The sequence below is a fragment of the Chaetodon auriga genome, chromosome 12 (genome assembly GCF_051107435.1).
Source record: "Chaetodon auriga isolate fChaAug3 chromosome 12, fChaAug3.hap1, whole genome shotgun sequence".
NCBI classification, from domain to species: Eukaryota; Metazoa; Chordata; class Actinopteri; order Chaetodontiformes; family Chaetodontidae; genus Chaetodon; species Chaetodon auriga.
Window position 1 is genome coordinate 2766203 of NC_135085.1, and position 22930 is coordinate 2789132.

Below are 22930 nucleotides of genomic sequence, written 5' to 3' on the forward strand. Positions count from 1 at the left end.
GACAGTGGTCTTCTGTGTTAAAATCTGATGTTTTGTTGATTCATCCTCTGGATTCACTCTTTGTCATTTTATAATAATTTCAGCTAACTTCCTTCTGTTCCCCATCATAGTGTCCAGGGCCTCCAGAGGACTTCAACTTCAACTTCCTTTATGTCACTTTAGCATAAACAGATGTTGCATCAGGCTATTGGCTCAAACAACTGATGCTGTTATTTTTCTTGGGAGTTGGGACAGATGGATAAAAGCACAGATGGACTGAAAACGTTACAGCTAAACTCTAACATCTCCAACAAAATAAAACATCTTTGATCATATGCATGGGTGAATATTGATGTGCTTTAATTCCCATGTCAACAATGGCGTACTTCTTTGTGTCTATCAGTTTAGACCATAAAACAGAGAGGTCAGCAGTGTGTAATCCATATCAGTTTTATGAGCAGCTGGTTTTATTGTTTAAATGAGGTAATGATGTGAGGTTATAGGCAGAGGAGCAGGATGAGTGCTGACGCTCTGTCTCACACCAGTTAATGACCAGCCTGTACTGGGAACAGGGTTTCTACTCAGTTTATGTGGTGGCTGTTGCTATAGGTACTTGAGATGAGTGATAGATAGTACAAAACAATTGTCGAAATGTCCTTGGGACGCCCCAACACCAACTCATTATCACCGTCCATAAAAGAGAAAAATGGCTGATAATTCTAAAGCCATATATTTGATTTAGTGCATATTCTATGGCCACCACTCACACACCACTATTCTTTTTTTTATATTGTTCAGTTTTGAATAGCTTGCTTTATTGAATAGCTTAATTATATATCAGCTGCCTTGCTGCATTTTGATAAGCAATTATAAATGAAAAATGTCTCCTGATACAATCGATAAGCATGTAAGGATGGTTGATGGTAAAAGTGTCTTTACTTACTCAAGTTAACTCTTATCAATCATGTCACTTTTCTTCATTGTGCCTGAGCCTCAACAACCCGAGATGATAAGAGATGTGTTAAATATTTTGTTTCTATCATTAAAGAGGAACTATACATTTTCCCTGATCAGCATGTGTCTCCAAGTGTTGAGGGTTACTATTGCATAAGTGCAAAAAGCAGTATAAAGCCTTGAGTCTCTCAGAGGGAACTGTGTGACATCTGATGGTAAATGTTAATAACAGTAAATGAGTGAGACCTCGGTCTGGCTGCCCCCACTATCATTCTGGCATAAGGGGGGAAAAAAAAAAAAAAAAATCTCCGGCTTGTTTGTATTTCTTTCTAACAATGACATTCATCTTGGGAGGGAGCTTCTTTTGGTGGAGCATTTGCATGTGGGGAGGCAAGCCCTGGCATTAAAATGGCTAAATCCCTGTAAACAAAAGGTAACAGCTGCTAGCCTTGATAGTTCGTACCATTAGCGACCAGGTCATGGTTAGCCTAATATTACTGTTGTTGCTTCCCGTAGTGAGAGGGATAGTTAAAATGGTAACATATAGCAGAAGGGAAGGAGAAAGCCTGGAATAGGTGGCTAATGGCAGGCGTACAGCCACAGTCTACATCCAGTAAGTCAGACTACCTCTTGATAAATGTCCTCAGGTGATGTCATTAGAGTCACCATTGGTTGAGGCTCAAAATTTCAAGTTTGAAATATGAACAATAAATAAAAAGTTTTTTAAAAAATCTGGGAGTGTGGAATTAGAAAGAGGAGATCTTAGCAGACTCTGTAGCCCCCTCATCATCTGCCTCAGGCTAGAGGCTGTGGGCCACATTTGCTACTACTAGCATGACACACCTTGATTGCCAATTGAATTGTTGGCAGTCTAGTTGCATTGTCGGTAATGTAGGAAACATGTTTTGAAGAAACTTGGAAGAAGAAGACATGGAATGAATTGACATCACTGGTTCTGCTGCATTGATTTTGATCACTTTTTTTCCAACTGTCCATCGTGAGTTTGACAGTGTCATGATGTAAAGCTAAATCTGTGAAGAACTCTTTTAAGATCATACTCCAAATTCAGTGCAGATTTAATTTGTCCATGACAAGTTTCAAAATGCCTGAGCTGGATTTTAACACCCTACTGCAAATTACTGTCAGGACCAAAAAAATTTTAATTACAGCAGGTTTTTAATGGGTATTTTTTGTCAGCTGGATGATCTCTGCCACACAAAGTCATAAAGGCCAGTGACTGAATTTAAACCGCAGAATGGCATCATTCATTCATCATCATTCAGGCAGAGTCGTATTTGTGATGGAACAAGCCCTGTGTTCACTGCAGGAGTTCAAGTGGTGGGTTAAGAACACAGCATTCGTACCAGTTCTTGAACTGGATGCCCTGTGAGGCCTGGACTGAGAAAATGGACCATCCAGCACCAAGACTTCACATACAGGAAGGTGATGGTGTGTCACCAGCCAGACAAGCAGCCAATACTGGTCGTGTTCAAGATCAGCGACTTCGGTACGTCCTGTACATTGTCAACCCCTGATCAACCTCGGAGTAACTGCACTAACATGGCTCCAGAGGTACTGTGGTGCTTAAATTTAGCATTCAGCTGACATACTGTGTTATGTGGGGGTTGTACAGCGGTATGCCGCTGGTACAATACAAGGGGTCCAATCAAGGATATTGTAAGAGAACATATGCTGAAAACCTATCCAAGTCAGTTGGTGTGTACGTACCTGAGAAAGAGGAGACCCTGGAACTGGGCTACATGAAGGCAATCAATGCCCCGCCCTCTACATGGAACAAAGATATACAAGGCCTACAGTGCAGATGATACATAGCAGCCTGCCCAGCATTGGGTGTAACATTCAGGACAAGCAATTTATAGCTATGGGAACACTGTGCATCACAGTTTGGCCCAAAATATAAGTGATGCTCCAGTGCCCGTGGAACGGCTGCCACTGTCCATTCGTGTGGGTGAGTACAAGCCGACAGATGTCATAGTCAATGATGAGTGCATCCCTGAGGGGCTCAGCTCAGAACCGAGAGCGTGAAAAGTCTTAGGACCTACCATGAAGGTAATTAAGTCTGATGGAAAAGTTCACTATGGTATAGACTTTATAAGGCTGGCTCCCAATTAAACTCAGCCTCACGCTTGGTACTCGGAAAGGGTCAAAAGCCTTGTCTGTGTATTTAAGAGTAAGTGTAAGAAGTGTAAGGTCGATGGTCCAAATTGCAAGAACATGCTACACTGGACACCCTCAGATGCGCCCAACTCAGCCCAAGTGTTCCTGTTGCAAATGTTTCTCACAGTCAAGGTTGCGTTTAATATGAAAATTGTGCCCGTGCATATAACAGAATGGAAGGATTTCCTGGTTGGTGATGGAGCTGCGATGATTGATATTGTCACTTATATCAGCAGGAACTTCAACTTGCTTGCTATTCGGTGATCAGTTTAAGAGTTTGGTGGATCCCTGTACAACGTTAGTGGCAAAGCACATACCTGACACTGCCTTTTGTGCGTGGATGTGTAGGTTAGGCACCGGTGCATCAGCATCCGATGTCTTGACCAAATGTATTGAGTGTTTGAGAGAATCCACCATCATCGGCGTAAGGACCACGCCACACATATTGACCTTAGCTGGTAACATTTTCACATTAAGGGACTATAATGCCGAGATACCCAGTTGGCTGACACACTTAGGGGATGATGAAGGTGGTGAAAAGATACTTGTCTATGGACATCCAAAGGCTGTGAGAGGTGACCAAACCGGCGAGGGTCTAGGTGACATGGCGTTGAACACACTGGTCAGAAATATAGTACTGAGGATGAGAGTGAAGATATTTGAATCTGCAAAGCTGGATGTTACGGCACTGGAGTGCACAAGAGGCTTGGTCACGGTCACTACCCAACCATCCACACTGCGCGGTGTGGCCAGCGTGGATACCTGGACTGGACTAGGTTACTTAATGACAATGGACACGGCTTCAGACATGACGTGGTTTCACTGATTGAGTCCAAGTGGGCCCCCGTGATTATGTTCACAAAGTACAAGAGACAGGGACTCCTGCAGGAGTTTAATGTTGCATATTACAAGATGACGATCCTCGTGGTCCTGCTACGCCCACAGGGATCGGTCAGATCAATCAGGGATATGTTCCAGAACTTTGCAATGGTCAGCGTGACAGATTATAAGCTTGTAGCGCCTTTGTGTGATACACAGTGTAATACGATACCTATATTAACACATGTACACAGTGTACTCTGTTCAGTATGACATGGTATATATAACCTCATCAGAACTAACATGCTTAACAGCGGGTTGCATTGTAGTGTCAACAGCATAGTGCAGTGTCTTCACCACACACAGGAATTGCAGCTCATGATGCGACAAGTTGAAGAAGACAAGGCCCTGCATATGCAAGGTAGCCGTAATGCTTAAACGTCTCATTTGTGATATGGATGAACAAGAAGACTCTGCTTGCAACCCCAGCTTTCTCATTGCTGCCATGTGCAAATACAGAGGCATTCCATTCTACACTGTCACAATAACGTGGGATTCTCAGAATATCTCAGATATCTCAGAGGCTGCATAATGTGGAATGTGCCATTGCTGTGTTCAGTATTATATATCATGTACATTGTGACCATGGTGCTGACCTTGACCATACAATAGGGGAAACATGAAAGGATGCATGTGGAATGTGTGAGAGACATGCCAGAGCTAGAGCCCGTACCGTCCTCTTCTTGAGAGTATGTGGGCAGGAGCATCAACAACTTTTATTCGCAATCCAGCTTCATGTGAAATGAAATAAAGCTGGGCAAGGTCTAGTGTGGCACCCGAGAATGACACAGGCCATCACCAGACCTGTAGTTACCTGGTGTGATGTACCGCGAGACCGTAGGTCTTATTGTATCGTGTTGTGTGGATAGTAGGAGCTGCTCTGGCAATTTTATACTATAAAGCACAGAGTCGTTCATTGTCTTTCTGTGAGTTTATTCTGACGCCTGCAGACGGACTCCCTTCTTGCTGTCTCAAGTGTGAAATGACAAGAAAGCGCCTGGAGCAGGAGAAGTTGAGTATATACAATACATTATCTTTGTAGACAGGATGACTGATCATCAGAACAATGTCAGCACAATAGGCACGTCATAATGTGTTGTAGAATCAGGACAAAAGGTTCACTTAATCAGTGCGTAATAACATACTGTATGTGGTGTCATGGTCAGCAGGTTATGACACATGCACACACCTAATCATATGACATGGTTATTCATTTGACTTTAAGACAGTGAATACTTATGATTGAGTGAAAGAGAAGATGAATAATAAGAATTCCTATTACAGAGCCTAAGGTGGAACAACAGTCGTGCCTTGCATACCAATGAGCAATGCAGTGACAGATGTCTAATCAATGTGAGGGACCGCTGTGTTCTTACTGACTCGTGCCATCTGCGGAACATTAGTGCTTATTTGCATAAGCCTAAGCCTAAGCCTAAGCCTAAGGTGCACCTTTCCCTAAAGCAGTTTTCTGTCCACGCTGTCAAATGTACGACACACCGGTAATCCACAATACGTTTGGGTCCTTCACCATGGCTTTGGTGGCATTGTTCTTACTGTCAGGGTGAGATGTGTCATTGTTCATGTGCCTGAGCTGCTGAGCAGCCTGAGTAGCTTGTTCCCTGCAGAGGTGGACACACGCACACGCCGCAGAATGCTGGCTTCACGGTCTGTTGTGTATATGCAGCCCTTTGTGCCAACCCCAGTAACGCAGCCCTCCAATGTCCTCTGTCCGCACAGGCTGCTGTCCGTTCCGCCAGTACATGCCCAGCAAACCGGCCAGGTACGGCATAACGTCCTGGGTGGCCTGCAACGCAAAATCCAGCTATGCGTGGAAAAGTGTACACCGGAAAGGTGAGCTTCGAACAGCCAGAGAAGAACCAGGTGATGCATGTGGTTCTCGACCTGACAGAGGGACTGAGGGGCTGCAATGTCACCTGTGACAATTTCTTCACCTCCTACGAGCTGGCGTGACAACTCCTCGTGAGAGAGGTCACCGTGGTTGGCACCGTGTGCAAGAACAAGCCCGAATTACCTCCAGAGCTGCTGGCCTACAAGCGAAGGGAGGTACACTCGTCCATGTTTGCGTTTGCGCCTGCCGCCACACTGGTCTGTTACATGCCAAAGAAGAGCAAGGTCGTCATGCTCATGAGCACATGGCACACAGACGCAGGCGTCAGCTAGCAGCGAGACAAGAAGCCCCTTATGATCCTTGACTACAACAGCAACAAAGGAGGCGTTGACAACCTCGACAAGTCATAGGGACGTACAGCTGCTGAAGGTCCGATCCAATGGCCCATGGCCACCTTGCACAACGTAATCGATGTGTCCTGCTACAGTGCATTTGTGCTATGGCAAGAGCTCAACATGGACTGGATATCTGATAAACGAAACAGGAGGAGGCTGTTCCTGGAGCGCCTGGGTAAGGCGCTCAGGACTCCGCTCATTGAAAGGAGGATGTGAAGGCCTTGAACGGAAGGTTCCGCCGCTGTCATACAAGCCGTCCATAGTGCCGCGACCAGCTGCGAAAATGAGCATGGGAACCTGGGCCCTGCCCACAGCATGGCAAGTTAACAAAAGCAGGTACGGTCAGGTATGCCCGCCCATGAGGGACTGTAAAACATACACTGCGTGCTGCAGGTGCAAGAGGTATATATGCAGAGGTTGCGCTCTGGCATGCTGCCTACAGTGTGCTAATGATGAACGGCTGGGAAAGTGTGGACCGGGGGGGAAGACTGTGGTGGAGAGAGTCAGCAGGTTGGAAGGGGAGCAGAAGGGTTAAAGACAGAAGACATCCAATATTTCACACTATTCTGCAATGAATACAAAAACTCAGATTTTTAAAACTTGAAAATGAATCTTTTTTTTCACAGTCTTAGTGGTACTGTTGAAGTGTTCCATCTGTGTCATTTTCACATCAATAGAATGCTACATATTAGTGGGATTGTCAGTGGATTGTGTGTATGCCATAGACTGCAGGAAGTATTGAGGACACTCCACGCATAATGTTCACATCTGTATTGATGGAAAAAAAATATGTGGAGACACAGAAATGAAATGCATAACCATCTTTTCATCACACATATTTGGCTAAATGTCAGTTTTCATTTTGTAACAATATTGTATATCTGAAAGGGAGGGGGTTGTCTGCAATGGACAATGATTCAGCAATTTTAAAATACCAGAGGATAAAACATTATTAATGGCTATGTTCCATGAAGAGTTCCAGTAAGTCACACTCAATGCATTATCATTATCATTATCATCATTACCAATAAAGCTGTGTGACTTTGGTAAAAGGCCTGTTGGTATAAATGTATTGTGTTCAATATTGACATTTATTTTAATGTGATATTTTTACTGAGCATACCAGTCAGTCGGATCTTTGATGTTGAGTTGTTGACGCTGATGTTGATGTGAGAGGTGACAAGGTATTTGTGCCACCCTGATCCTCTGAATGGTGGCTAGAGGAAAGATTAGGAAACAGAAAGAAATCTTATTAGTGGCTAGATTTGCCACTAATTCCCATACACATTTCTCATAAAATCCTCTTTTGCCAGTCCAGTGTTGGAGCCTCATGTTGTTCCCACTAGAGGCCTGGATGGGGGACTGTTGAGGAGACCTGAATTTCCCTTACCAAGAGATCACTTCCATCAGAACAGTGCATGCATGTTATCTGAGGGCTGCTTTGTATTTAGTGTGAACAGCTCATCTATAACATACAAATGAATTTCATCGGAGTCAAGTTGTTTTGACATCCCTTAAGTTTGCATGTATTATCTTTGGTTAGTTTAGTGTTGATCAGGTAAGAGTTTGTGTTGTGGCACAACACAAAGTGTGCATGACTGATTTCATTCTAGCTAATGTTGTTATAACACTCTTTTATTCACCAATAGTGCAGTGCAAAGACTGATGGATAGAAGCCTGCATCTGCACCGGACTGCATTTAGTCAAATGAAAGCCTGTTTACGAAATTAATGTTTCTCTGTGTAACTCTTGCTCAGCAAAACAGAGCCTTGTTTTTAAGTAGCTTTTCTCAAAATAGTGTAATCTTGGCTAAGCATTTGCATAACAAGGAACAATTGTAATTGTTGACATCATAATATGAGCTGAAACTGAAATGGTCAGACAGAATGTCCCAGGAGTACACAAGTTATTCTACAGCTAGTCCTCGAGTTAAAGTTCTTACCTGTATTGTCACACTCATTAAAGTACATTGATGATATAAGATCAGTGCAGCTGTCAAAACATGACAGGAAAGTTAATTTTCAAGAGAGTGGACTAACTGGTTTATAAAGCTTGATTGAGATGTACCTGACTATAGGAAACACACACACACACACACACACACACACACACACACACACACACACACACACACACACACACACATTTCTCAGGCCTTTCTTAGTGTGATGAAGAGACTTATTTAGTTGGTTTGAACCTGCTTCTGGCAAGTGGCTGTCACATTGCGACCATCAACATTCCTGCACAAAATGAAATACTACTTTTATTGTCTAGTCAGCAGTATTTTCAATCATATTCACGTGATTCATGTGGGCATTATTTGGCACTGCAGTTGTAGATACTGCTGTAGAACCAAACATGTTGGCTCTTTCTAACAGTGAAACTGTATTTGTTTAAAAGGAAACTTTGCTGTAGTTCAGTTTCAGTTAATATGAACAGCGTGGCTTGCTCTCACACATAAGGTGCTGGGCATAAAGACCAGCAACACACTCACTGCAACTGGAAGTTCTTTCTTGCTAGAAGGTGGAGTTTGAGAGCTGTACTAAAGGAGATGACACCAGATATAAAACCTGAAGGTGAACTCCAAAACAAAAACAGCAGCAGCAGTGGTGAAGTCATAGCAGCTAATAAAGAACAAAGACCATGATTTAGAACCAGTCCTGGTAGCATCGGAGTAGCAACATAAAAGCAGAAAACAAGATTTTATGTCTACCCCATATGCCAGTTCAGGTGGGGAAATTGCTCTTTTCTAACAAGAGATGAGAGATATGGATTGTGTGCTGTTTTTTTTTTTTGGTGGACAGCACAAAATAACAAAAAAAAAAGTGTTATTTGATATATATACATACATACACTGACATCTGTGAGCACTAACAATGCCATGTTTGTTGTTTACCTTTGTTATGATCGTATTAGGTGTTTTCTTACATGTGAATAGTTGGATGCAGTTACCATTTGACTTTGACCTGATGGTGGATGGAAATTCAATGGATGACCAAAGCTATAACAATCCATTCACTAGATATTTCTCGCAAAACCCAGCTGAATGACTCCATTTTTGGTAAATTGGTATTGCTTTAGATGACAGCTGATTGTACTGTGTGATGCCTGTCATTTGACTGCTCACTCTGCAGAACACTGAAAACATATACCATAGCTTGACTGAAAGTCATTGGAGAAGTTGAGGATAACTCAAATGATCTGGGGAAGTGTGAGTGGTTTACTGCATCAGTACTTCTCGTCTGGTAGCAATGGACATGCCATTTGTTGACAAGACATGTATATTGAGTTCTCATCACAATGTGGGCAGAGTTGAGATAACAAGAACTCTTTATAATGCCAGATGTAAATGTGAAAACCAGTCATCAGATGTTCATATTCAGATATAGATTGCAGGTTGATACCAAATGGAAACTGAATGATGGATGAATGTATGAAAAGCGTAAGTAGCAAAAGTGGTAAAAAATACTGCAACATAAATCAATGTGAAGCATATGCAGTTTAAACGAATAGAAAAATAAAAAAGCACAGATATAGATAGGGTATAATCAAATGAAGAGCTCTGCAGAGGTCTGTGGTAAGAACTATAAAACTGTCACTGTTTTCACTTTAAAGATGGATACAAAGCACAATTACATCCTGTTCTCAATGCATTCAGATTTTTGCTGGACCTCTCAAGTAAGACTCCTGAAACCACAATTCCCAATAGAGAGAATTCCAGGCAGTCTGAATACTGTCAGGATGTGTTCTGAGACTCCTTCATCCACAACAAGGGGCAGAATTCCACACTGTCCCTAACCCTAATTAGCAGGTCAGAAATGTTAAGCAGTTTCCTTGTTGTTTTCCCTATTATACAGCAGGTCATTCTAATCCCTGCAGGTTTAAGTTACACTCCAAGTAGAGGGTGGCTGCAGGTCATGGAGGAGTTCAAAATGTCTTAAAGGAACAGGCTAACGATTGGGGAAAATTGGTAGCTTGCTGGCTTACCATGAGCCAATATTATTTTTATCTCTGTACAACCAGCACACAGGTAATTTAGAACATGTTTAGCTTATCATAGCACAAAGACTAGAATCAGGAATTGTAGTTATAACTGAGTAATTTCTAGAGATGACACTGATGACGTGCTGTTAGCATTCACCAATAGCTTCTCAGAAAGATTACTTTTTGGTCTGACTGACATATGTGTGTTTGAAATAATAACTTACACACACACACACACACACACACACACACACACACACACACACGTGTGTGTGTGTGTGTGTGTGTGTGTGTGTGTATATACTGTATATATATATACACACAGAGAGAGAGAGAGAGAGAGAGAGAGAGATCTTGACCTAATTCTGGCCTCTCTCTCCATTTCTGTAATATTTTCTTCTTGGCTGTGGTTATAAGGAGAGGTCTGGTGTGTTCAAGAATTGTATTCCTGCCTGCTTACATAGAACTGTGTTGCTAAACACCAGGACAACCAGATGGTTAGATTTGTGGATGACATCAAGCTTATAACTTTCAGTTCACAGAGAAGAAACCCTGACTATCACAAGCCCACAAGCACATATCTGATTTGAAATAAATCCTCCTATCTGACTCTCAGTGAGACAATAAATTTCCCTGATCTTTTTTTCTCTCATCAGATCATATAATTGAACTTCAAGGCCTTGAAAAGAGTCGTTGGTATAACATTAAGTCAAAGTCTTTAAGTCAGTTTCAGAATTCCACGACAGGCTGTTTTTTGCTGCACTGTTTCTCAAGTGAGACCTAATCCCAGTCAGACTCCTGGAATTATAGTAATTGAGATTTTTGTCTGCAAGATCCATTTAATGTTTAAGCTGTGCAGTTGCTCAGATATTTTGTTCTAATTGACAGACAAGTTACCGCACAAAAATAGAAGTAATCTTACATTTAGATTTGAAACCAAATTTGACTTGTTTTGAGTATGGATTGGATTATGCAGTGCTAACTCTGCAAGGCTGTTTGAGTTAGTTCAAGTAAATGTTACTTCAATTTATTAATTAGCAATTTTATCTTACTTGGGATTAGCTGATCCTCCAGAATCCATTAAAATTATATTGTATTATGTTATGTTATAATATTATGTTTTATTATAACATTATTATTATTATTTCAAGATTCTTGTTCTTGGGACAAAATATCTATTTTCAAGCTTTAGTCTGCTGTTTTACACAAGTTTACCTTTCAGCCGTGCATTCAACTGATAACAGTAGTGCTTCATCCTGTTCAGTGTTTAATAAAGCTATAGTGTCAGAGTAGGATCTTCTGTGTGTGTGTGTGTGTGTGTGTGTGTGTGTGTATGTGTGTGTGTGTGTGTGTGTGTGTGTGTGTGTGTGTGTATGTGTGTGTGTGTCTGTGTGTGTAGCAGAGAGAGGGGAGACAGAGAGAAAGGTGAAATAGAAAAGCCACTTCTTTATCAGGGTCTATTTTAATCCATCACCACATTTGCGGTCAGATCAAACTGTCTGTTACCATGGCAACACCTGGGAGGAGACATAAAGGTGAAAAGAGATGAAAAGAATGAAAAGGAAATGAAAGAAGAAGAAGAGGGGACAGCACAGGAGAGGACAGATGAGAGGAGGAAATGACTAGAGATGAAAAAAAAAAAAGACATTTTACTTCAACCCTGATTCCAAAGGAGTTGGGACGCTGCGCAAAATGTGAAGAACAGAATGCAACCATCTTCAAATGAACTGTGTTTACCAACAACAATTTCCTAAAGTGTTCATGTAGTAATATCCTTTCCACAATCATGTGTTCACAAAGTGGTGAACCTCACTCCATCCTCGCTTGTGAACCACTGAGCCTTTCCAGGATGCCCCTTTCATACCCAATCATGATACTATCACCTGTTACCAATCAACCTGTTTACCTGTGGAATGTTCCAAACTGGATTTAATGTAATGTGATTTCCAGTTTACCTGATGTTTACATTATGCATGCCTTTGATAGATGGACAGCTCTGTGTCATTAAAGATTACCTTCAGTGTTGGCTAACAGACACTTCTCTGAGAACATATTGTGTTTCAGCAAGTGCCCCAAAATTTTGATTAAACTTTATTGTCATTGGATAGAGTACATGTACTGAGAAAACAAGATGCAGTTTAGCATCTAAGCAGATGTGCAAAAAGCAGGGAAGTAAAGAGTAATAAAAGAATAAACAGTAAGGGGTAATACATTAAGATAAATACAATATAAGTTAAGCTATTTATTAAATATTTGACAGCTGGAAGTACGATGAGTATGATGTATCCACGACAGATCAGATAAATAAAGGCGGGTCACTGGGTCTAACCTCATCACCCCAACAAGATAGTTCTGACTATGCCTCTGCATCAAGGACTGGGGCAGCACAGCCAGAGGCTGCTCCTAAAGCCAAGACTGTTTAAATCAGACTCTTTCAATAGAAAAATTCAGTCTTGCAGATTGCACCTCAACAAACTTATGCATGCACACACACACACACACACACACACACACACACACACACACACACACACACACACACACACACACGCAGAAAATCATAATACAGCACACCCATTCTCTTTTTGTCTCTCTCCACCTCATTTATTGATCAGTATTAATTAGAGGGTTCTATTTAGAGCATTGGAGTCGTAAATTTGATTTTAGTATCTTGTGTGTCTCAAGCAAAGATGTCGGTAACGAATGTAAAATAATATTATACATAGCATTTAATAAATCATTTCTATTGGATGCTATTAGCAAAAAATAGTATACTTCTAAAGTGTAACAATGTCATATAACAGCTGCAGGGTGGCATGTCCTGTAAGCAGAAGGTAAAATGCTTGTAGTTTCCTTCGTTGCACACTGAGTACGTATAAGTTTAGACAAATGTAATGAAAGAAGTTTCTGCTTGTGTTGTGATAAACTGGTGTGAGATAAGTTACTCTGGTTAGGACAGATCAAAACAGTGCCTTGTCTCTAGGGTTCAGCATGCTTTGAATAAACTAGTTTGTATGACATGTTGCCACATCATGTATCAAAGCAAAAGTATTTGGTTCTGTATTAGTTCTGAAACCTCACTAGAAGGTGAGGTGCAAAGCTTTGAGAAAAGAAGATCCTGCACACAGCTGTTGATCAGCATCACAATTTATTGATCATAATCACATTTTGGTTCCTTTGAAAGAGTCAAAAGAGTTTTAAACAATCCGTACAGCAATCTCAGATAATGCTCCAGTCATTCTGTATGCACAGGTGTGGGAAAATAATTGGCAGTGACATGTACAAATGTGACACATTATATTCAACAAGGACAGAACAACAGGAAGTCACTATGACATGTAAGTCTGTTTACAGGAATATCTGCAGGGTTGCATATCTCATGAATGAAAACAGTGGCTTTGAAGCTTTCATACATACTATCAGTTACTCAGAGCTGTGTAATCATAAGAAACACTTGTATCTTGAGATTAGCAGCAGATTCATTGTGGGATTTTGACATTTTTTTCAAGGACACCAACATATACACTGGCATAGCTCGGAGGTGTACTGCCCATTGAACAACAATTCACCTGAAGATAATAGTGCAATTCAAATCTTAACTTAACATCTTAACCCAAATTCTGCTAAGTTTGGATAAACGAGTGTCAGTGCTTTGTTCCTTGCTGTTCCTCACACTTGAAAAATGAAATTGGCCATGTTGGTAGGTGTTACTGTTACTTCTCTACTGGCTCTCTGTAGTGCCGTCCTCAGGATAAGGTGCAGCATTCCTTTGGGGTTGATGCACATCTTTATTTTGAGTTTCCCAGCGCTATGCTCTGTTCAAAAAGTTGTCAAAAATCTGTTGCTGTTAACTAATGTAAGAACAATTACAGTATATTACAGGATACCTTGATATTTGTTGTATACTAATGACAACAATTACAGTATTGTTATTGTTGTTGTTTTTAAAGAAAAAGAACGATCAATTAATTGTAATCTAGTTTACAACATTATCTTGATGTGTCACAGAATGACTTCTTTAAAACTTGCCTGTCTCTGGAGGGCACCTTGTCAGTTTCACATTACACAGTACCAGGAGGATGCTGCATCTGAAATGAACTGATGCAAAGATCTGGAGCCAGAGCAGAGTCCCACACACTCAACAGAAGTAGTTGTTGATTGGACACCTCAAAATGGTGAACACTATTATCCATACAGAGCAGCACATTATGCATAAGAATAACATTATGGACGCAAAGACAGGATCACACTGACAAAAAAGTTTGAACTTTGCACAGTTTTAGCCAAATGCGGTCACAGGATAATGAGGCTGGAGATAATTAGCTGGGTGGTCATATGCTGATACAACCCACTTGCCTCCACTGACCACTGCTCTCCTTCATCTTGCATCTCCTTCAGACAGCATGTGAACACAGCAGATTGCGATTTAACAGCATGAAGATATCACCATTTGCACGCCCAAGGCATCTGATTCTGCTGTACAACTTCCTTGGGCTTCACTGCCAGTGCATCAACAATAACGTGTGATGTTACTTGTTTCCAAAAACATGGAGTACTGCTTGTCAAGCACATTTAATGTCATTTCAATGTCTCAGTTGACTTTGCATGATTCAACCAGAAGAAGATTAAGCTTGTGGGCCATACAATGTTTGTAGATGGCAAAGAGACAATACTCTTTGATACACTGTTGCACACTATTAAATGCCCCGCCATAACAGAGGCGAACAACAGCGAGACTATTGGAATGTCCTGCAGTCCACATAAACCAACCCTTTCTTGGAACCCATAACAACCCATAACAACCTCAGCAGCATCATGGAAGGCAGAACATTCAAAGCAGCAAATCAGATCAGAGCCAGGGATGGATCCAGCATGATCCACAATAACAACTACATGTGATACATTTTATACTAATAAAGCCAAAAACATCTCCATCATGACTACATAGGACTTGCCTCTTCAGTATTTCTCAGTTTATCTAGGCCCTGAAGTGACTGTTGAAAGCACTAACCAGCCTGATTCCCCACTTAAGACTCTTAACATAGTTTGAGGATCAGGATTATAAGAAATGCTAATTCAAATTCCAACATTTTAACAATTCATGCCTGGAGCCATTTGTTAACTGATGTAGGGCCCAACAACGTCATACAATATAACAGACAGACACAAGTCAGTGTACTGTCATGCATTGTACTGTAGCTCGCCCATCAAGAACTGTCAAAAACATATATTCTTTGTCACCAGGAAATGATTACTCACAGGTATTTTTTTGTTTGTTTGTTTTTGAAATTATTATTATAAAATGAAAACAACTGTATATTGTAGTGTCTGCACATCCAGGTCACTGTCTGAGCCAGACAACCGTTTATGTAGAGCAGCACTCAAAGACAGAAAATAGTAAAAGCAGAGTTGTTTACCATCTCGATTGAACTGAAGGACTATTTATCATCCCAATGTATTGTTATCGTTTTTTTAAAAAAAATGCACTAATCATTTTTGTATACAAGTCAGTTAGAAGTAGTACAAAAAGTGCAAAAAACATCAGACAGGACACTACTGTTTGTTTCCTATGTCTTACAGACGGTCAATGCTGCATGACCAGGATCATTCCATAGCCTTAACCACATGATTGTTTTTGTAACCATGACTAGAAAGGTTGTTTGACCTTAACAAAATAGTCATTTTAACCCAAAAATCAAGATCTTTCCGAAAACCTGAGCAAGTTGCTTTTGTGCTTGAACTTTCCTAATCTTTAACCATAGCATGTCTAATTATGAAACACATTTATTTTGTCACATCCTCCTGACTACCAGAAAGAAAATGTATTGTCCAATCACATTTTTTGTTGTTGTTGTTGTTGTTGTTGTTTTTAAATTCCCCAATCTTTGTAAGGTAATTAGAATTCTGGAAAAAACAAACTTGGGGAAAAAAAAAAAAAGAAGAAGCTTTTTTTCATTTTAGACACTTTTTAAACACTTAAATACTATGCTAAAATACAATTAAAATAGTTCAGACAATATTTTAATGTGTTTTAAGAGACTTATCTAAAATATGGCAACAACATTTCAAGCCAAAATTTGTTAAATAATGAAAAGTATTATGCACTTACTTTTCCTCCATTTTCCTTAATGAGAAAGAGAAAGGCACCAAAGCCCCACCCCTTCACTTTTGGTATCATTAAAAGCCCTAAATGTCCTCTGTAAAGGAGTTAATTCAGTAGTATGGAGCGGGTGGGAGATATTCAGGTTTACAAATGTCCTCCACAGAGGACAAAATTGAACTACTGGTAGTCAGAAGGATATTTTGTCATTTAGTTTGAGAAACCAAACCACTGCAGCACAGACAGTACAATCTGTTTAACTTCATTGTTATACTTGTGTGATGGATTTTCAACTGATTGCTTTTCTGCAGAGCTACTGTCCTTACAATTTGTAGAGAAGTTTAATACGATCTAATATGATCCTGCTAGTGTGTTCAGACAGAAAGCCAAGCAAATTTTCACTTTGCATTGTCCATGTGAATTTCACTGCTGGGGCATTTATTCAGCCGATAAAAGTATCAACTGTAGATTAGCTGAAAGCTAACTTGTAAGTGACACACTGACTGTGTCTGTAGGAGTGTCTGTGTGACGCTCAGCCAATGACTGATCCCAGAACTCAGCAGGAACTTCAGTTCTTTCTGTCATCTCCCACCAGTGTCCTTTTCCCTCGATCTTGTCTGAGAAACAGATTCCTGAACTCAGAGACTTCCCATTGAAGTTGAAACATTTTCAACTTGTATGGATGCGTTCCCTTGTCAATTCGTGCCACCTTGGGTCATTTCACACCTACATGCAGCTTTACATTGTCATTGTATGTTATTATGCTGCCACTGAAGTTGGCTTTACATTCTGACTAAACACACAGAAAGGTTGTGAGGTGTATAGCAGAAAAATCACATTCTTGGGGGATTTAATATCATGCTGAAATAGACACTCCAGCAGCTTGTTTGAGCTGCCGAATCAAAATTCCTCTTTTAACTTGTCTGCTGCAGTGATGCTGCAGTGGTCATCCTGCTCCCTGCAGATCCATGGTGTCCATTGAGGACATTCCTCCAGCACTCCTCTGCAACAAACACCCAGCATTACAACTGTCTTTATAAACATGTTTCATTGCAAGCGCGTCCATCACTGAGCGGGAGCCGATTCACTGTAGTCACACATAGCTGCAAAGTGACCCATCCTTTGTCCTTTATACTTCGTTTAATGAGGCAGTTACAGAAAACAGTTGCTACAGTCTCTGTAAGACACTGCAGCCCAAATGTCTGGATTCTCTCAGGTGAAGCAGGCAGACACAGCCTGTAATTTTGTTAAACACACACACACACACACACACACACACACACACACACACACACAAACAAAAACAAAAAACATTGAATTAAGCAAAGAGTTTACTAAATAAGTTTTGTGTTAAGTTTTATGTATTCATAAAAAATATTCACTCTCATCTGTGTGGAGAGAGAGTGAGACAGACAGAGAGAGAGAATGACAGAGAGCGAGAGAGAGAGAGAGAGAGAGAGAGAGAGAGAGAGAGAGACTCAAACAGACCTACAGTAGTTAAGACACCTGCAGTGCTCAAACTATAATGTAAAAATACTTAAAAGGAAATTAAAGAAACAGAATTTAAACGAAGATCAATCCAAGTTATCCTCATCTCCAGGATCCTCCAGGTAGGGCAAACATGGTCCTGATGAGAGTGATGCTGTGGATGTCCCTCAGCCTGCTGCTGGCGTCCGGCGGCTCGGGTTGTGGACCCGGCAGGGGATACGGGAAGCGGAGGCACCCCAAGAAGCTGACACCGCTGTCTTTGAAACAGTTTATCCCCAACGTGGCAGAGAAAACCCTCGGAGCCAGCGGCAAGTACGAAGGCAAGATCACCCGCAACTCGGAGAGGTTCAAGGACCTGACTCCCAACTACAATCCCGATATTATTTTTAAGGATGAGGAGAACACCAACGCAGATCGGCTTATGACACAAGTAGGAAACTAGTTTGAGTCTGAATAATTTTATTGGAATTTATTTTGTCGTGATAATATGGGGCAGGTGAATGGCAGTCGGATATGAAGAAGCTCTGGAGCGCGTCGGTATGTTTCTCGCCAGTGAACTCGACACAGTCATTATCGGTGAATTCTGAATATGTGAAAGGGAGCAGAAAGTTTCCTTCTCCCTCTCATTTGCACATATTGCGAGTATAATTGGAATGGGCAGAGTAGAGCGGATGTCCCTCAGTCCAGAGACATGCAGGTCAGGGAACAGGCAACTCTGCGCTGAGGATGTGAAAGTCAGGCGTCCTGTCCAATGTCTTCCCGGAGTCGTACTCCAGAGAGCTGGATCAGGCACCAGCCCTTCACAACCCTGCAGCGGGCATGTGGACAAAGGCTGCACAGTGGATGGATAGATGAAGGAATAGTCAGGTCTCGGACTCTGCTGCTTCTGTTTGTACTCTTTCTTTCCGTCTGATTTTATTATTGTGAGTCGAGTGGTGACAGAGTTGAAGTGAGAGGGGAGTGCCAGTCATTTTAAAATCTATTCAACATGATTTCTAGTGTTTTAGAAATTATTAATTTTATTATCAACTGAAAACAGCCTGCCTGCCTGCTGCTGGAAACCAGGTTGATGGGGGCTGTGAGAATGACCCAAGATAGTAAAGTTGTGAGGTGTAAAACCCAATAATGGGCTAACGAGTCTGAAAAGCTACGTAGAGCTGAGGGGGGTGCACAATCAGGTGATAAGTCTTCATTGCTTTGTCACCAGTGATACCTTTCACATTACATATGGATGATATGAAAATATAGATTAGAGCAGCTTTAAAAGATTAGGTGCTGTAATACAGCACCCTTACTACAACTAAACTATATTGCAAGAGTGACAGGCTTCATTCTGGTTCCTGTAATATGATGTGTGTCAACATTGAAAAAGAAGATCAAGCCAGAAAGACCAAATTCCAAAACAAAATGCCCACGTCAAACCATGACTAAATGACATCAAGACACATCAGCATGGTGCCTGAATAATGACATGTTTACAGTAAGAAATGGCCTTGCAATTTGTAAAAATACGACTATACTAAGTTAATTGTTGTGATCTGGGATCACAGCTACACTACAAATGATAACGCCATCAGATGATCAAAACTATGAAAATAAGACTGAATTTGTAACAAACTGGAATAATCATTTAACAAATTTGGAAGTAAGTAACTTTCAAAGCCTATTCATCAAAGTCAAAGTCTCACAGTATAATTCTAGTTAACAAAAAAAAAAAAAAAAAAAAAAAGAATTCATGACATAAATGTCAATGATCTGAACATGACATGTCCCTCCTTTTTCAGAGGTGTAAGGACAAACTGAACTCTTTGGCTATTTCAGTCATGAACCAGTGGCCTGGAGTTAAACTTCGAGTCACAGAAGGCTGGGATGAGGACGGCCATCATTCTGAGGAGTCTCTGCACTATGAGGGCCGAGCGGTGGACATCACCACCTCAGATCGGGACAAGAGCAAGTATGGCATGCTGTCTCGGCTGGCTGTTGAGGCGGGCTTTGACTGGGTTTATTATGAGTCCAAAGCCCACATCCACTGCTCTGTAAAAGCAGGTGGGTGGACTATATCTGTCTATACTTGAGACTTCAGTCCCATTAGATGACAACATGCTCATGATGCCCATTGAATGAAATGAGACAAAATTTCACTGCTGAAATGCAGCATTTATTGTATACACTCCTTGGTCAGTTTTCTTATGTTTTTCTGTTAATGATGACTTTCAGCCACAACAGACATTGTCACACATGGCAACAGCTACATAGCAACACAGCGTCAATGGTGGATCACCTTATCGTTAACATTGTGCAGCAGCTGGTCCTATTTCATAAAGCCCAGCCCACTAGACCATTTTGCACAATGTAAAGAGGTCAGTATGCTTCAACCAAAGTGCTTGTTGGATCCTCAAACAGCATCTGACACCCCTTTTCCCACACCTTTTCTGATGTCAGGGAAGGCTGCATCAGTATTTACATTGTACATTCACTCACTCTGTCTTTTTCATTCTTCATACAACTGATTCAATCACTTTATGTCTTTGAGGAAAGATCTTCTGAAATTTGCATCATTGTCTCTATTTGAAAGACTGTTGTATCCTCCCCCTCTCCATGACAACATGCTTTTTACCCTGCCTTGAAGTGTGGCCTTGTGGGACACTTTTGACTTATGATGTAGTCAGACCACAAAAACATAAACATAAACCATGAACTGGTTTGGTTCAAGTATACCCCTTGCGTGACCTGTCACTCTTGTGACCTATGGGACTCTTCACAATCCAGCAATATCCACGTGCTTCAGTTACCTAACAGTGGGGTTAACAGTGGATTTTGAATGAATATAAATTCATCCAGTAGTTGTAGAGATGTTTCACTTAAAACCCACAAATGCTAACCAATTGGAGACGCTAGAGGAAAAGTCAGGAGATCAGAAGGATTCATCATCTAGGAAGAATGAAGGTCTTTATAAAATCATGTGCTGATCTATCCAGTAGATTTTGAGATATTTCCCTGGATAACTGAAAACTTTGACTTATTACAGTGCTGAAAAATCAGCAGAGGAGAGGGCCTCCCCCCTGTTCCACTCCTCTTCCCCATCCCACCTGGACATAAGAGGTTGAAGGAAAAACTAGCTGATGTATGATTTTGAATGAAAACTTTTTCTGCCATGATTTCATATTATCAGATCAGTTGGATTTGTTTATTCTGACTGAGACTTGGTTTAATACAAGTGACTGTGTTGCATTAAATGAAAAAATGTCGATATTCCTTATTCTACAGTCATTATTTGTAGTCATTATTTTTCATCAGCCGTGGAGAAGGACTGGCTGTGAATGTTCCCCATTCTCTCTTGGGAACTTTTGCTCATTTGAATCTCAGATTTTATGATAAATGTTAGGCCTAATTGCTTTGTGTTTTAATCTACAGACCCCAAAAATATAACTCTGGTTTAATTCAGGAGTAATGTATCTTTTAACTTCCACCTACTGCATCTGCACATCACAATTACCAAACCCAAATATGCCTACAGATGAATTTGTCTCGACTTCAAGTGTGGATATTTAAAACACATTTGCCTATAGAGATGGTCTGACTACCATCTATACCACACTAGCTTTGAGAATACTCAAGCCTATGGTATCCCACCCATTAATTCAACCCATTTATAGTTGTTGCTGAATGTATTTATTAACTCTAGTAAGTGTTACTGTTTTGAATCTTACAGAAAACTCCGTGGCAGCTAAGTCTGGAGGTTGCTTCTGTGGTTCATCCTTGGTGATCCTGGCAGATGGAAGAACTAAACCACTAAAGGAGCTCCGGGTGGGGGACAAGGTGCTAGCTGCTGATCAACAAGGAAATCTTGTTTTTAGTGACTTTCTTATGTTCATGGACCAGGATGGACAGATTACACGACAGTTCCATGTCCTGGAGACTGACGAGCCATGTCGCAGACTGACACTGACTCCAGCTCACCTTGTCTTTGTTATGAACAACAATACCAACAGCAGTGACATTACGGCTGTGTTTGCCAGTAATGTAAAACTTGGACAGCTGCTTCTTGCTGTTGGGAATGACTGGCCAGACCACCTCATCCCTGCAAGAGTGACAAAAACTTATGTGGAGCATTGTGAAGGGTCTTACGCACCTGTAACATCTCATGGAACCATCATAGTTGACCGGGTTTTGGCATCCTGCTATGCAGTGGTTGAGGATCATGACCTTGCACACTGGGTGTTTGCGCCAGTACGACTGTGGCACTCATTCTTGTCACTGGTTGGGTTGGTGAATGAGCTCAACAGAGTGCACCAAGTGGAAGGTGTCCACTGGTATCCAGAGCTCCTCTACCATGTGGGAGGATGGCTTTTGGACAGCAGCTCTTTTCACCCACAAAGCTGAGATAGAATCTATGCTTTCATAGACTGTACATTCACACTGGATCCAACCCTTTCCAAAAGTTAAGCATTAAAACAACTGATTTTTGTGTGTGTCTGTTAAGTCCGTAGAACCATGCGCTGGAACTAAGATGTATCACTTTCAAAATATCCCCTTTCGGACACATGTGTATTACTTAAAGCCCAGTTTTAAGTAGTTCAACAGTGACATTGTACCCTCAAAAATAACTGCTGGGATCTGGAAACACAGCAGCACTGCTACAACAAAGTCAGATGGTACAAGCAACACCTCCTCTTGGCTAACCTTGGGTTTGTTTATCTGACATTGTCTGACTGCTTCCCAAGACTGGCTGGATGCTTCAACTTGATGTTTTATTTCAAATTGGTTGCTGATGTGGCTGACGATGTGGTTGACTTGTTTTTTCACAGTTCATAGCTGCGACTGAATTGCTAGTTGCATTACCCCTGCTGGCATGCTGGGTGCTATAAAACAGTGCATTCACATTCATTCATTAGTTGCAAACTGAGTTCAACTAAGTTGAGTTCACCGTTCACCAAAAAAACATGGACATGTTCAGTGCTCAATCAGTGTCATGCACATTTTGACAGTGCTGAGAGACCAAGACACATCACTGCAGATTTGAGCATAAAACATAATTAAAATAATTAAAATAATTAAAAATAATTAAAATTACAGGGGTCATGTTTATGCAACATTACGGTCATGATTATACGTAACTGTCAC

At 41.1% G+C, this 22930-nt stretch overlaps 1 protein-coding gene across 1 annotated transcript; it reads left to right on the forward strand.

The window, feature by feature from the left end:
- Positions 1-17841: 17841 nt before the first annotated feature.
- On the forward strand, positions 17842-22608 carry LOC143329378 (tiggy-winkle hedgehog protein-like). Its single transcript, XM_076745234.1, has 3 exons — positions 17842-18236; positions 19591-19852; positions 21519-22608. The coding sequence occupies exons 1-3, from the start codon at positions 17940-17942 to the stop codon at positions 22187-22189; spliced, it is 1230 nt and encodes a 409-aa protein (XP_076601349.1). The 5' UTR covers positions 17842-17939; the 3' UTR covers positions 22190-22608.
- Positions 22609-22930: the final 322 nt, after the last annotated feature.